At 29.7% G+C, this 15,000-nt stretch overlaps 2 protein-coding genes across 7 annotated transcripts in view; one reads left to right on the top strand and one right to left on the bottom strand.

The window, feature by feature from the left end:
• LOC127070349 (procathepsin L-like) overlaps positions 1–3,063 on the bottom strand; it is a 7,705-nt gene extending 4,642 nt beyond the window's left edge. For both annotated transcript variants that reach the window (XM_051008194.1, XM_051008195.1), the window contains exons 1-3: positions 2,675–3,063; positions 1,937–2,113; positions 1–271 (exon numbers count right to left, since the gene is read on the bottom strand). The exon at positions 1–271 is cut by the window's left edge and continues 89 nt beyond it. In XM_051008194.1, coding sequence (XP_050864151.1) covers positions 1–271; positions 1,937–2,113; positions 2,675–2,818 — 592 coding nt within the window. In that variant the 5' untranslated portion in view covers positions 2,819–3,063. The remainder of the gene's footprint in view (positions 272–1,936; positions 2,114–2,674) is intronic.
• Positions 1–15,000, top strand: part of LOC127070340 (microphthalmia-associated transcription factor) — a 136,048-nt gene that overhangs the window by 3,315 nt on the left and 117,733 nt on the right. For 3 of the 5 annotated variants that reach the window (XM_051008168.1, XM_051008169.1, XM_051008170.1), the window contains exon 1: positions 7,193–7,341. Coding sequence is in view for 2 of the 5 variants with exons in the window: in XM_051008171.1 (XP_050864128.1) it covers positions 7,165–7,341 (177 nt within the window). In the remaining 3 variants the exon portion in view is untranslated. Of the gene's footprint in view, positions 1–5,134; positions 5,359–7,164; positions 7,342–15,000 lie in introns of those variants that run through there. The other 2 variants (XM_051008172.1, XM_051008171.1) reach the window with 2 other exon arrangements.

Raw genomic sequence — 15,000 nt, forward strand, 5'->3', positions numbered from 1 at the left:
AACCAATATTCCCAGTGATCGTACTGCAATCAACCAATTGCTGTTCACTCAATGGGATTAACTTGCCAGTCTGCTTAAATAACTGGGCCTCTATCGTAGCAGCTATTGAATATGCATAACAGCTTCCACATTTCATTTGATTCACTGGCCTCGTCACAAAGCCTAATTCCCGCCAATCCAAATGAGATGGTACGAGTTTAGGATCGTGCAAGGCTAAAGAGACCATCTCGTCGTCGGGCAAACGACGTCTTCTACTTGGCATTAGTTTTATCTTAGATTGTATTTTGCATAGAAAACAAAAAAGAACAAAAGATAAAAAGAAAAAGGAAAGAAAGCGTACTTTAAAAGATAAACAAAAGAAAAAAGATTTAAACATTTCTATTCTATAAATATATTGTTAAGTTTTGGTTTTTTTTTATTGTGACTTTTAATATAGATAAATGATTGATTGATTAATAAGGACAATTATTTGATAGATATTATAGATCTTAGATCTGTAGTGATTATAGGCTAAATGATAGACCTATAGAGAATATAGATGATTGATATCATTTATTTATTATATCTATTATAGATAAATGATAGAGGGATTATTGATAGATAGATCAGAGATTTATGCTGATTATAGGATAGATGATAGATCTATAGAGATTATATATAGATCATGAATCTATAGGAGAGATTCATTCGTAGATATTTCAAAGAAATAGATTATAGATCTATGATAGATTGATGATAGATTTATAGAGATCGTAGATCTTTGTGGAGATTACAGACAGATAATATATACATACATACATACATACATACATACATACATACATACATACATACATATATATATATATATATATATATATATATATATATATATATATACAATATATAAATAAATGTTCTATTAATTGTGAAATTATTGTATTAATTTTGTTATTACAAAATTCGATTATTATCTAATATAACTGATTTAATAAATATAAATAATAGATTCTTATATAATAAATATATTATATAAGAACAATAAACATTATATTGATTGTTATGGCAAAAATTTGATTATAGTTATACGTCTGTCATAATTATTCTAATAATAATTAATTCATATTTTTAAAAAATCGAGTTTCGATCGAATAACGTACATATGATACTATAATGTGCTCTATTTTTTCCGATAAATATAAAAATGATAAAAAAAAAAAAAAAAAAACCAGAGGAGAACAAAACAAAAATAAACAAAATATTGCGAAAAGAGAAAGAGATTGAAAGAACAATAATTAGTTCGTCTTAATATAAAATAATGAATAACTGTTATTAATCGATATTTAAAAATTTTGACTATATTCTTACTTGTTACAATATTTATTGATGTAAAATATATAGGTGTAGATATACATAAATATGTATGGATATAAAACTGATCGTGAGATTTAAGCGAATCTTAAACAAGCTATCTCGTAATCGAAGATCTACGATCTATACATGGCATCTTTAACAGGAATAAATAAATAGGTATATAAGTTGTATATATGTATGTATGTACGAATGTATATAGTTCGATCGATAGATCGTCTTACGTTCGTTATCACCTCTACGTTTCCATTACAACGAATGTGAGAAAGGTGTAATAACACGAAGCACCAAATTTATGGATGCTTTCTAAATAAGCTATCTCGGTTTAGTTCTTTACTCTATGAATAATTTATAGAGCCCGTTGTACATGATAACAAGCCGTACACGATCATACGAAGTTTTATAATATTAAGGACGACGAAATATCCAATATGACTCTTCAATATTTTATATATATATATATATATATATTTTTATATATAAGCTATTTTATTATATATATATTATATATATACGTCTATATATATGTAATATGTATAATATATATATTATAAGATAAAGATTACTATTGCAAATTCTTACTAACCATTTTTCGAACGTACTGTTTAGTACTTAAATCTGCTATATGGTTGTCTCGTAACGTGTAACCATGGTGTCCCGCTGCAGCCATTAAATTATGTTCGTAAATTTTCACGAGATTTTGTTCCCACTTGATGCGTCTTGTATTGTCGAGATTTCCACTATAAGTCTTATTGAATTGTGCCTGTTGTTTTGTTGGGACGAACGATGCTTCATTAATTTTCTTCTTTTTTTTTAATAAGCTCCTTACGTAGTTTATTATTGGATTAATAAAGTTTTTTGTTTTTTGTTTCGATTATAATTTACTGATATAATATTACTACTGCTATATATATATATATATATATTTTGCAATTTATCCTTTTTCTATCGATTTCTTTTTTATTAAAATATTTAAATATTATATTGTCCTACTTATCACGATAGACATTAATTCTTAATACGTTCTATTAAAAAAATTTACTTCATAATGAATAATCGATATTTATTTGATATTTCGAGTTTCGAGTTAAGCATTCTTTTCCTTTATTTTTTTTTCTCTTCTTTTTTTTACATCTCTTACGTCATACTAATATCAATTCAGAATTTTTGCATTATAAGACTTACCTTCTTTCTTTTATTTTTTATTAATGAAAACGTTTAAATAATGTAATTGTTTTGATAAAAAATTAATATTTCTTTTTCGTTTTTTTAATTAATTTATTTATTTTTTATCTTTAAAATTATATTGCATTAAGATTGTTACCTTGTAAGCTCGCCAATAGTCGTCGAGTTTACTGGATATCTTCGGTGGTAGCTGTCTGTTTTTATTAAACATCTGGTATCCTCTCACTCTTAATAAAATTAATACGAAAAACGTAAAACACAAGATCGATCGGAAGCGATTCATCTTTGCAGTATTGTACAAGACGAACTGAATTCTTTACACCGATTGATTTGATTTCATTTTTCAATATTGTTTTTACGATGTCGAGAATCGAGCATCATTATGAGTCATGTGTCAGCAAAATTTATAAATTACGCCACCTCGAATATTGTCCGTAAATTTACCAATATATTACGTATTTACATATACGTATCTATATACATATATATGTATATACATATACCTATATAGAAGTGTTAGTAACATGAGAAAGTTTTTAGTATGTCATGAATGTATTAGTTATTGTATGTCATGAATTAATTAATTATTATATGTCATGAATATATTAGTTATAGTATGTCATGAATTTATTAATTTATTCATTATATGTATTAGTATTTATCTATATATAATATTTCTCTATATATAATATGTATAGACATATTAATTTTATTCATATTAATTTCATACTTTGTTTCGTTGGTTTTTCTTTCTTTATCTTTTTTTTTTCCTTTTCTTTTAATTTTGTTTTATTAATATTAATCTTACATTTTCTTCTACAAAATTGTACTTACAAATGCATACGTGCACACGGAAACACACACACACACACGTAGATATTGTGTTACTATAGTGTTATTATAGTTTGTCAGACACGTTTGCAACATGATGAAGATGAAAGAAAAAGGGAAACAAATTGAAAGAAAAACATTGCGTGCTGCTTTTAACATCCAGAAGTGCATCGTAATATTTTTTTTTCTTTTTCTTTTTCTTCTTTTTTTTTTACTTTTCTGAGAAATGATGTGCGTTTCTTTTCGTTAGTTTCAATATTGTACTTGCGTATTACCAAAGAGATGTACACACACGCACACGTGTGTATGTTAAATTACGGAGGCGAGGAATTGTATTTTTCGTAAATACGTCGTCGTTAGCGATACAATTTTCATGTTTCATCGATCGTGTTTCATGAACGTCTATTTTTTTTTTCTTTTCCTTCAAGTTTCTTTTTTCTTTTTTTCTCTTTCAAACATCGATTAATCTAAGAAGAAACGTCGTCGGGTAAATAAAATAATCGGTTGTTCTTCATGTTTCTTGCATTCATTATCGTTATCTGTCAGGTAGGCTACGATAAGGATTCGTTGATCGAGATACATACGTTCGAACGAAATTTTCTCGACACCAAATTTCAATATTTTCAATTGCACGATTTGAACTCTTTTTCTTTTTTTATAAAAAAAAAAGAAAGGCAATGAAAAAAAATTACATTTTAACCGATACACAATATTATCTGGGAATTGTTTCTCTTTCTTTTTTTTCTTCTAATTTTTCTTGCATTTTGTTTTTTTTTTCTTATATCGCTTTTCAAAATCGAACGATTCGAACGAGGAGAATATGAAAAGTTATGAGAAATTTATTGATAAATTTGTAATCATTTTCATATTCAACAGTTGTTTTTATTCTTTGATAAAGTATAGTATAGGAACAATATAATGTATTTGGATATAATGGAATAGGACATAATATTAATAATTTATTTGGATAATAATCTTATCTAATTTTCAGTCTTGTCATTTTGTCGAATTTGATGATTGATGATACATAATAATAATAATTATAATGATGATGATGATGATGATGATGATGATGATAATAATAATAATAATAATAATAATAATAATAATAATAATAATAATAATAATAATATAACATTTACAAAATAAAAACTTAAGAGAGGATATGATATTCTATAAATAACTTATTGGAGCAATAATCTCATTAAATTTTCGATATTATTCATCATGCATTAATGTATTCAATGATTCATGAAATATACAATATCACAATATCTCTCTCTCTCTCTCTCTCTCTCTCTTTCATGCATATATAATATAATATAAAACTATACAATAATAACAAATAATTTATTTGAACGAAAATCTCACGGGAATGGTTCAATAGCATTGCTATCGAACGTACATTGTAATTTTACACGTACGTATCGACTAGTTTAAATTAAGAAAGAACAAACAATAATTTTTAATTATTTTCTTTTTAATCAATAGTCGTACGTCAATGTCAAGAATAAATATATTATTTTTAAATTTCAGAAAAACGTAACAATATTCTAAATGGTAGATAGAGAAAGAGAGAGAGAGAGAGAGAGAGAGAAAGAGAGAGAGAGAAAATAGAAAGAGAAAGAGAGAGAAAAAACGAATGTAGTACACATAAGCGCAGACAGATGGCGGTAACGATGACGATCGGAGACGAGAGCATTGGCGTTTGCGCATGCGCGTTATTCCTCCGCGATACGCGTAGTAATCGTTCGAGATGGCGTGCATCGGCCGCGCATCATAGTTCCTTAATAAACGCACGCATACGCGCGTTTAATATTTTCTTTCTCTATTTCGAGATGGTTTAACCGGCACGTTTCTCCATTACGTCGGCATAAGTCGGAAGAGTATTGCCGCGTGAGATCGAGGATAAAATCCGAGGTGATGGGGCTCTCGATCATCGTCGATTCGACGCGCTTCCCAATAGGATCGAACGGATCCTCGTCGATGCTCGTTCGTGCGAAAATTCTTGACGTTTTACAAGATCTCTAATATATATATATTTCTTAATATTTCTATCCTCTTTTGTCTTTTTGTTTTCTATTCTTCTTTTCCTCTTTTTTCTATATCTTTCTCTTTCTCTTTCATTTCAATTCAAGTTTATTCCTCGAGTACGATTATCGTTAATTTTATAACATTTCAAATGATACTTTATCTTATCTATATTTGAATACTATACATTCGTTGCATCTTTGTTCTTTGACGTACTCGTCGAGTATATTAAAATACTATTTCTCTTCCCTTCTCTCTCTTTCTTTCTTCTCGAATTATTATAGTATAAATTTGATTTTATTGCCATTAATCTAGTAATTCACAAAACGATAAATATAGACTCGTTGCGTCTTTGTTTATGTAATGTTCATAAGAAAATTAGAAGAATATCTCTCTCTCTCTCTCTCTCTCTCTCTCTCACACTTTCTCAAATAATATATTACAACATTTTCGTATGAATTAATTGAATAATTTTTAAATGATTCCCAGTTAAATTTATCGTCATTGTATACTCATTGCATCTTCAATTCTTAGTAGTAACTATGTCTTGAGTATAATAAAACGCAAGATATTTCTCTCTCTCTCTCTCTCTCTCTCTCTCTCTCTCTCTCTCTCTCATACCCACGTACTCGCGGTCTATCTCATGCCCGCTACTGGTATCGTTACCCCCACCCTTATTACTCTCCTTCTTCTCTCTCTCTCTCTCTCTCTCCTCTCTCTCTCTCTCTCTCCTCTCTCTCTCTCTCTCTCTCTCACTCGCTCGCCTCTCGTCACAGCGTATAGTTCGACGAGGCGCGCGCGCGCGAGCGGACGAGCGAGAGCGGTCGGTTCGCACAGTGCGCGCTGGCAGCGCGCACACGCGCGCGCTCAGTGATCGCGATTCGCGACATCCCGCGGGACTGGGAGTCGTCTGCCGGCAGCTGCGGCCAATAATCTCTAATTTTTTTTTTTTTTTATCTATTTTTCCCTTTTCTTTTTTCTCTCCTTTTTCCCCCTTTTTTCTTTCGGTCCCGTTTCGTTCTCGTCGTTTTTTTTTACGCGTACGTATTTTTTGGTTAGTTCCCCCCCCCCCCCCTCTCTGAGAGGATTTTTTGTTTCTAATTGTTTCTTTCCATATTCATTCTTTTTTACTCTCGAATTTCTCCTTCGTTTCGTTCCAAGACGCGGCTCCCTTTTTCTTTCTCGAAAAGAATTTTTCGAGGTGAAGTTTCAAGTATCGTTGTTCGCTAATAAAAGAAAGTAAGAAAAGGAAGAGAAAAAATCGACGCCATGTTGATGTGCGACAGAGGAGGATAATACGTAAAATTAGGAAGGGGGACAGAGAGAGAGAGAGAGAGAAAGAGAGAAAGAAAGAAAGAAAGAAAGAGAGAGAAAGAGAAAGAGAGAAAGAGAGAAAGAGAAAAATAAGAAGATGAAGAAGAGAGAGATGGAACGATCATTTCCAAAAGGAAGAAACGTCAAAGTGTAAGAGTGAGAGAAAGAGAGAAGCAGATACATCGAGTATAACCTTATTTACGAAGAAAGAAAGTCTCTTTACAAGAAAACGAGATTTGTAAAGTAAAGTGGGGGGAGGGGGAGAGGAGGGAAAGAGAAACAAAAAAGAGAGAGAGAGAGACAAAAAAGAAAAAAGAAAGAAAGAAAGAAGAAGAAAACAATACCCCTTCCCCGCCACACGTCATCGTGCCTTCTTTCATCAGTCTACTCTCCACTTTTCGTTTATTTTTTTTTTCTTTTCTTCTTTCTTCTTTCCTTCTTCGATCCTATTAGAATGGATGAATCTGGAATCGACATGGGATTTGATCTCGCCGCCCTTACCGATATCAACACGAATGATCAACACGGATTTGGTGACGACGACTTCGAACAAGCATTATCTCTTCTCTCGACTACTACGAAAGATTTTATGTATTACGAGTTGAAAAGCCGCGCTCCGGACACCGGCAGGTACGTGACTGACTTAGCACACAACTTTTAAAAAGAACGTTTCGAACCACGCGCGCGACTTTGTTACTTTCGATCTTTGCGCATGCGCGTGTACTAACCTCCGTCTGTCCATCTTTCTCTTTCTTTTTTTTCTTTTCTTTGTTTTTCTTTATTCTCTCTCTCTCTCTCTCTCTCTCTCTCTCTCTCTCTCTCTCTGTCTTTCTTCTGTTTTTTATCCTGTGCCCTCTTTATCTTTTCCTCTTTCTCTTTCTCTCTCTCTCTCTCTCTGTCTCTTTTTTTGTTGTTTTTTATCCTATGCTCTCTTTATCTTTTCCTTTCTCTCTCTCTTTCTCTTAAGCGTGCTCTCTTCATATTTTTTTATTTTAATCGAATTAATAATCGCACTTATACTTTTTCCTTCTTTTTTCTTCTTTTTTCTTTCCTCTCGTTTCATCGTTTCAATTCCCTTTTTAAGATTAAATTTGTTTGGCACGCTTTATTATCTTATTGCGCGATGATAAAAGTTTAGCAGGAGATAGCCGTTTGTTTATTTGCTTCTTTTTTTTCGTTCTCGTTTCTTCCTTGTTTTTTCCTTTCCTTCTTCAAATATGATTTAGAGTTAGATTTTTTTTCTTTCTTTCTTTTTTTCTTTTTTTATTACTACAGAAATTCTCACGTTTTATTTAAATTTGTTAAAAAGATAATTGATCTAGATTTTTATCTTCATTATTATTTGTCCTTCTTCGTCAAATTTTAAATGGTAATTTTCAGTTTCTTTCTTTTCTATCTTCCTCTTTTCCTTTCTGTCTTCCCTTCTTTCTCTGCAATCGTTCTCTTGTTGTTCTCTTTTCAAGATGAAATTGATTCTTTTATTTTTTCTTGTCCTCCCTCTCGTACGTAATCTTTCTTAATCTTCCCGAGATAATTAAAGTTCAGACGAAGACGGTCGTTCGTTCGTTTCGTTTTTATTTTTTTTTAATTACGTTCGAATTTGGAAATTATTATTATTATTATTATTCTTTTCTTTTTTCTTTTTTTTATTTTTATTAGTCTACTTCAGCGTGAAAAATGTATACCTTATATCCCCGTGTCTATAGGGTGGGTCAAGTATTTCTAAACGATTTTGAAGATTCGATCGATCGTGTTTGAACTATGCTGTTTTTTTTTCCTTCATGTGTAAAAACTCTTCAAAACGAAGTAATACTTAATTGATTTTTAATATCGTTCGTGAACTTTTGGCCAAACCTATAATTATCTTCGTCGATATAAATACATGGAGATATATTTAGGATCCGTAAAGCTTCTATGGTTTAACATTACATGTTGAAATTAAAATTCTTTGAAATAAAATGAAAATGTAAATAACACGTTGGACTGACTGCTCTCGGTACGAAAGAAACGGTTAGCAAATGTATAAAAGTATGCATTTTTAAAACGAACGTTTAACTTAAGTGACAGAACAAAACGAGGATGGAATTGTTAATAGGAACGAGTCTCGAATGCAGTAACGTCGAATCATCAACGTAATCCGAACCGAACTAATACAATAATACACGCATAAGATCGGGAACGATATCATCAAGTTTAATTAAGTACGAAATATCAAGAATTTTAAATGGACAAAGCCGTGTTCATTGGGGTAGACGATTTAAAATTAAAAAGAAAAAAGAAGGAATGTAAAAGAGAAAGAAATAACAAAAAAAAAAATTAATAATAATAAATCAACGATGATCGATCATAAATGAATGAAAGCATTGTGTTCATTGATTCGATTTTTCTTATTATTCGTTATGTTTCATCATTACGTAACAAAATCCTACTAACGATCATGTTTCGAGAGTTAGAACGTAAAATATTAATGGAGTTTTGAGTTGATTAGTTTGACATTAAAAAAAAAAAAAGAAAAAAAGAAAAAAGAGAAAAAGGAAATAATAAAATAATAATAATTTTTTTTTATATCGTCTAAGATCGTGTTAATCGATATCGTTAATAGTGACGTATGTGTGTTGTATATAGTTTATATATACGCTTGTATGTATGTATTAATATATATATATATATAACTACAGTACTAATAGTTTTCTTTTGTGGAACATTGCCAAGTTTTAATACGACTGAAATTTCGTTGTTCTCTATATATATATGTACACACACACACACGCACACATACATATATACAGAATAGAGATCAAAAGTTTCTAGATGATTTTATTTTAAATTTATTTAATTTTTTATTAAATTAAATTACATTAAATTGAATTAAATTTACTTACTTTTTATTTAATTAAAAATCAATTACTTTTTTCCGAGAGTTTTCAGACGTTCTTTTTTCTTTTTCTTTTTTCCTTTCTTTCTTTAGATCGTAAAATTTAAAAATACACTAAATATCTAGTACTCGATTGAAAAAGAAAAGAAACGAGAAAAGAAGAGAAAAGTTAGCTTGGAAATAATCAGAAAAAAAATATAATCGAATTTTAAGATGATCAAATCTAAGAAACTTTTGATTCGCTCTGTATATACCCGTATATATGTATTTCGAAATTTTTTTCCATTTAATTTTAAATGACGATATTTCATAGAATTTTCTTGCATGAATGATATACAATCTATTAACGGAAAACACTTTGTTCAAAGTTTAGTTATTACCTTATTATATAGGGTGTCCCATTATAATTTAACGATTTCGTTCATTGTAATAGTTCAATAATATTGTTTACCGGTTAAAACGTTTCGTTGGTCTCCGAGTAAATGATTTTGCAAGAGATTATAATGATTTTAGTCAATATGAACACGCACAAACGTATGCACGCATCCACGTACTCACGCACGAACGCAGAAAAGCACACAAATGTGATTCGAATTGAATGGAAATTGGAAATCTATTATTGAAATCGGTACACCCTGTATATTTGTATATTCAGCTTGGCATATACACACAGGTCTGTATTATTCTTCATAAAAAATTGTTGAATTCGTCGAGCATTCCCTTCTAACCTCGTTTTTTCTCTCTTCTTTTTTTCTTTTGTTCTATTTTTTCTTTTTTTTCTTTTTATACTTTCGTTTACACGGGTTCATCGAACGAGGACAATATATTCCGGGGGTGGAAAAGAAAAAAGAAAAAAATAAAAAAATAAAAATTCCCCACGGGGTTCCTTTTTTTTTCTTTCCTTTATTTTTGATTGCTCCTTTTTTTCTTTTTTTTTTCCTCTATCTCTCTCTCTTTTTTGATCCTACCACCTCCATCCACCCATCGCTCGCTTCACTCTTATTCGGATACCTTCGGCTTTTGATTTTCGAAGGCTATATCACTAGACGTGAAAGAATAGATTGAAAAATGTATTGTTTAGTAATTTTAGAAAGTTTTTCTCCGTTTCTCACGGTTTTATCCTCCGTTAATTCTACAAATGTATTTTTTGTTCGTTTTCCTTTTTCTCTGTCGAATTTTCATTTCATTTTATTTTATTTTATTTTATTTTTTTATTTCGGTATTTCTTTTCCTTTTTTGTTTTTTCGTTTTATTAAGTGGATAAGTATAGATTATGATTACATCGGGAAAGATCGTTTAGTACAATAAGATCGATTTATTGTTGGTTTGATTTATTATTAGCTTTGACGTTCTCATAATTATTTCCGCTTTATTCTTTATATCTCTTCTCTTTGTTATTTATTTTCTTTTCGTTTTAAATTATCTCCCTTTTATTTATTCTTTTTTCATATATTTATTTTTTTCTTATTCTATACGTCCGTGATAAATTGGCATCATTTTGGTTTTGATTACTTAAAAGATAAGAGAGAAGATTATTCGGGGAATTTTAGTTTCTGATATCTACATTACTATTGCATTACGTTTTGTAAAAAAGAACAAAAATCGATCATACGTGTTTCGCGTATGAAGATATTTATAAAGACAATAATTAAAAATAGAAAAATTGCATATTCGAATTTTTTGAATATTCACTCGATGTAACCTTCGAATCATTGTTGCGTCGTTTTTTTTGAAAAAAAGAAAAGAATAGAAAAAAAATCTACAATTCGATTATCAACGTTTAAAAGTATAAAAACTGCGTATACAGATTTTCTAAAAATATCAGTATAGTCAATTCTTTTTTCCCGACTGAAAATCTTTTTGTTTTTTGTTTTTTTTCTTTATTTCTTTTTCTTTATGGCAAAAGCGAGTCGTGTGGAATGTCGTTCATTTAACGACAGCCGTGCAATGCTTCTTTTTGTGACAGTTCACAAAACGCGTTGAGTCATGCTTCGAAAGCGTTAAGAAGACGCGTACCCGCGGTATTTATAGTTTTCTATTTTCAGCTCATTATCCGGAATCAGGGTTGTCTAATTCAACACGTTACTTTACCTATCGGCCCAAACGAATAGAGAAATTATGCTTGGTTTATTGACATTAGTATGTTTATTTTCAGTTTTCCCTATTTTTTTTTCCATTCATTCTTTCAGTTCTTTTTACCATTGTTATATCATATAAATATATATGAAAATAAATAAACGAGTTTTGTTATTACAGAATCATTTGAATACGGTTTTTAAATTAAATTTTTATTGATCGAGCATGTTTATTTATATATACGCGTATTTTTGCATATGTGTGTGTGTACTTGCTTTTCTTCGATTTATTATTTATTAGAAAACAAACAAATGAATTTTGTTATTACGTGAAAATTTGGATTTATATATATATATATATAAAACATATATAACTAACTGTTTCTTGCTGCAATTTGGAACAGTTATAATGCAACATTTATATATATATATATATATATATATATATATATATATATATATATATATATACAGGTACAAGTAATAACGTACGAATTTAATTTATTATCACCGCTGCAATTTTCAAGATTTATATACAAAATTTTTGGATATATAATCGCATAAAAGTGTCTAAGATCTAATTTAAAGCTTATTATTTCGTAATTTTATTCCTTATAATAATAAAACAAAATTCACACATACATATACATGCATGTATATGTATATATTCGAAGATATATAATTTCTTTGACTGTTAATAATAAAATTTTCTCAAGATTCGTAAGAACATGAGTGATCAACAGATTGTTAACGTAACCCAAACGCGTTGCGGAGCTGTCTCGTTGAGAGTAAATTATTGACGGTGAGATCATCGTAGCAGTCGTGATTACGAGTCTCTGGTAGGAAAATATATAACGTGTGTGTCAAGATACATAGAAATTTGTTTCAATTGGTCCTACATATACGATTATAGTTTATGTATCTACGTATGTTCAATCGATGAGTCATTCTTTCTAACGATATTGACATTAAATCCATATGCGCATACATATATAAATATATTATATATATATATATATATATATATATATATATAGTATATATAGTATATATTGAATATAAAGTTCTCTCTAACAGGCGTTTATATATATATATATATATATATATATATATATATATACACATGTATATTTTTTAATATCTATTTTTTTAACGAAAGAGATATACTTTCGTATACGATTAAACAAAATGGAAAAGATTTCCTTCTTCGTTTAGAAAAAAAAAGAAAGAAAAGGATTATTTTATCGATTTACTAGCATCGTTAGTTCGATTAAAATATGTTATAACACTTCTTTCTCTCGATTCGTTTATTTATTCCATTATTAAAAAAAAAAAAAAAAACCTTCGATTTGTTCGTGCATTCCAAAAAAAAAAAGTAAAGAAAAGAAAATAAAGAAACAAAGAGTCACTACAGAAAAAAAGAAAGAAAGAAAGAAAGAAAGAAAGAAAGAAAGGGAGAGAATTTGTTTAAGTTGGTATAAATTTCTCAACGTAGAGAATCCGAGCGTTTCGAAAATTTATTTCCTATGAACGAAAGAAGCGACGTTTTTCAGGAAGGCGTTGTAGGAAGACAAAAAAAGAAGGAAACAAAAAAGGAAACGAAACAATGCAAAACCAAAAAAGAAAAAAAAAGAATAATAAAAAGAAGAAGAAGAAAAGATAAAACAAGAAATAAATAAAAGATACAGGCAGTTTATTTTTCTTTCTTTTTTTTTTTCGAAAGAGCCAGCCGTGATTACGGTGGCTTTATTTTTGCTAGGGAAATTATCCTTTAAGCATTTTACACACTCTACTAACGTTAAGAGTGAGAAAGTTGACTATACCGAGTAGTATATCTAGTTGTTTCCCTTTGTCCGCCACCCCCATACGCGTACGGTTTTTCAAGGATAATCCCCTTGGATCGCGAAAGAACGAGAAAGGAACCTCCTAATCTCTTACACCATTCCACACATACTCCACCATTTTTTTTTTATTTTATTTTCTTTCTCCCCCTCTTCTTCTTCTTCTTCTTCCTCTTCGTTTGCATTGTTTTTTTCCTTCATTTTCCTTTTTTTTTCTCTATCTTTTTCACGGATTACTACTACTACTACTAGCGTTAATACTACTACTATCATATTGTTACTACACTGATAATACCAATACTATTACTAGTATTACTATTGCTCGTTATTCCTTTTTGCGGTTCTCCACAAATTCCAACTAGCGTGTTGGCGATGTAGCATCGTTCTCTCTCTCTCTCTCTCTATCTATCTCTTTTTTCTCTTTCTCTTTCTCTCCCTATATCTATCTATCTATCTATCTTTCTCTCTCCCTCTATCTCACTCGTTCTCTTTCATTCGTTTTCATTCGTTCTCTATGCCTGTATTTCTCTCTTTCTCTTTCTCTCTTTCTGTCTCTTTTCTCTCTCTCTCTCTCTCTCTTGTTCTTTTTGCACTTCTGTACTTCCCGTTTCGATAAAAGCTGGCGGTAACACCAAGCGTTATCCCTGCGAGTTCGTAATTGTCGGCTTTTGTCGGCATGCGATATCACGAAAAAATAGGCTCCCTCGCGATTTTGTGTATATCCGCGATTCTTTACCTGCTTTTTCTTTTTTTTTCTTTCTTTCTTTCTTTCTTTTTTTTATTATCGTGTTTTTTTTTCTTTCTTTTTTTCTTTCATTCTAGAACGTTTCTCTCGGTTTTTTACTGATTGCTATGGTGGATATTGTGCGTGCGTTGAGAAAGATAAAGAGAGAGAGAGAGAGAGAGAGAATGTGGGAGAGAGAGAGAGAGAGAGAGAGAGAGAGAGAGAGAGAGAGAGAGAGAGAATTGTTTGTTATAACTTGATGTAGATAACTGCTCGTTGTATTTAGTGACATGTTGATACGAGTATCATGTTTAAATGGGGATTTTATTAAATTTATTTTTTAATCGTAGATAAAAATTAGAAAATGGATGTTCAAGTTATTCGTATTATGGCAGATGTTGTTCCGAGTAAATCTATTTTTTAATTACGAGTAAAGATTTGTAGTAATTCTTCTTTTTTATTTCTATTCTCTTTTTATTTCTTCTTTTTCGCCTCCGTGGTTTGAACTGTTCGATGTTAATGAATGTTAATAAATTTATTTATCAATTATGTGTATATATATATTTATATATTAATAAATAAAATATATATATAATAATTAGTAATATTTATCGTTAAATTCTTATATATAAATAAAATAAAAATGTAAAATAACAATCGTTAGATCGTTTAACACGTAATGCATTTCTTTTTTATTCTTCTGTCTCTTTTATTCTTTTATTCGTTTTAATTTTTTCTTAATTGTTTCTTTTCTTTTCTTTTTTTTAATTACAA

The sequence above is a fragment of the Vespula vulgaris genome, chromosome 18 (genome assembly GCF_905475345.1).
Source record: "Vespula vulgaris chromosome 18, iyVesVulg1.1, whole genome shotgun sequence".
NCBI classification, from domain to species: Eukaryota; Metazoa; Arthropoda; class Insecta; order Hymenoptera; family Vespidae; genus Vespula; species Vespula vulgaris.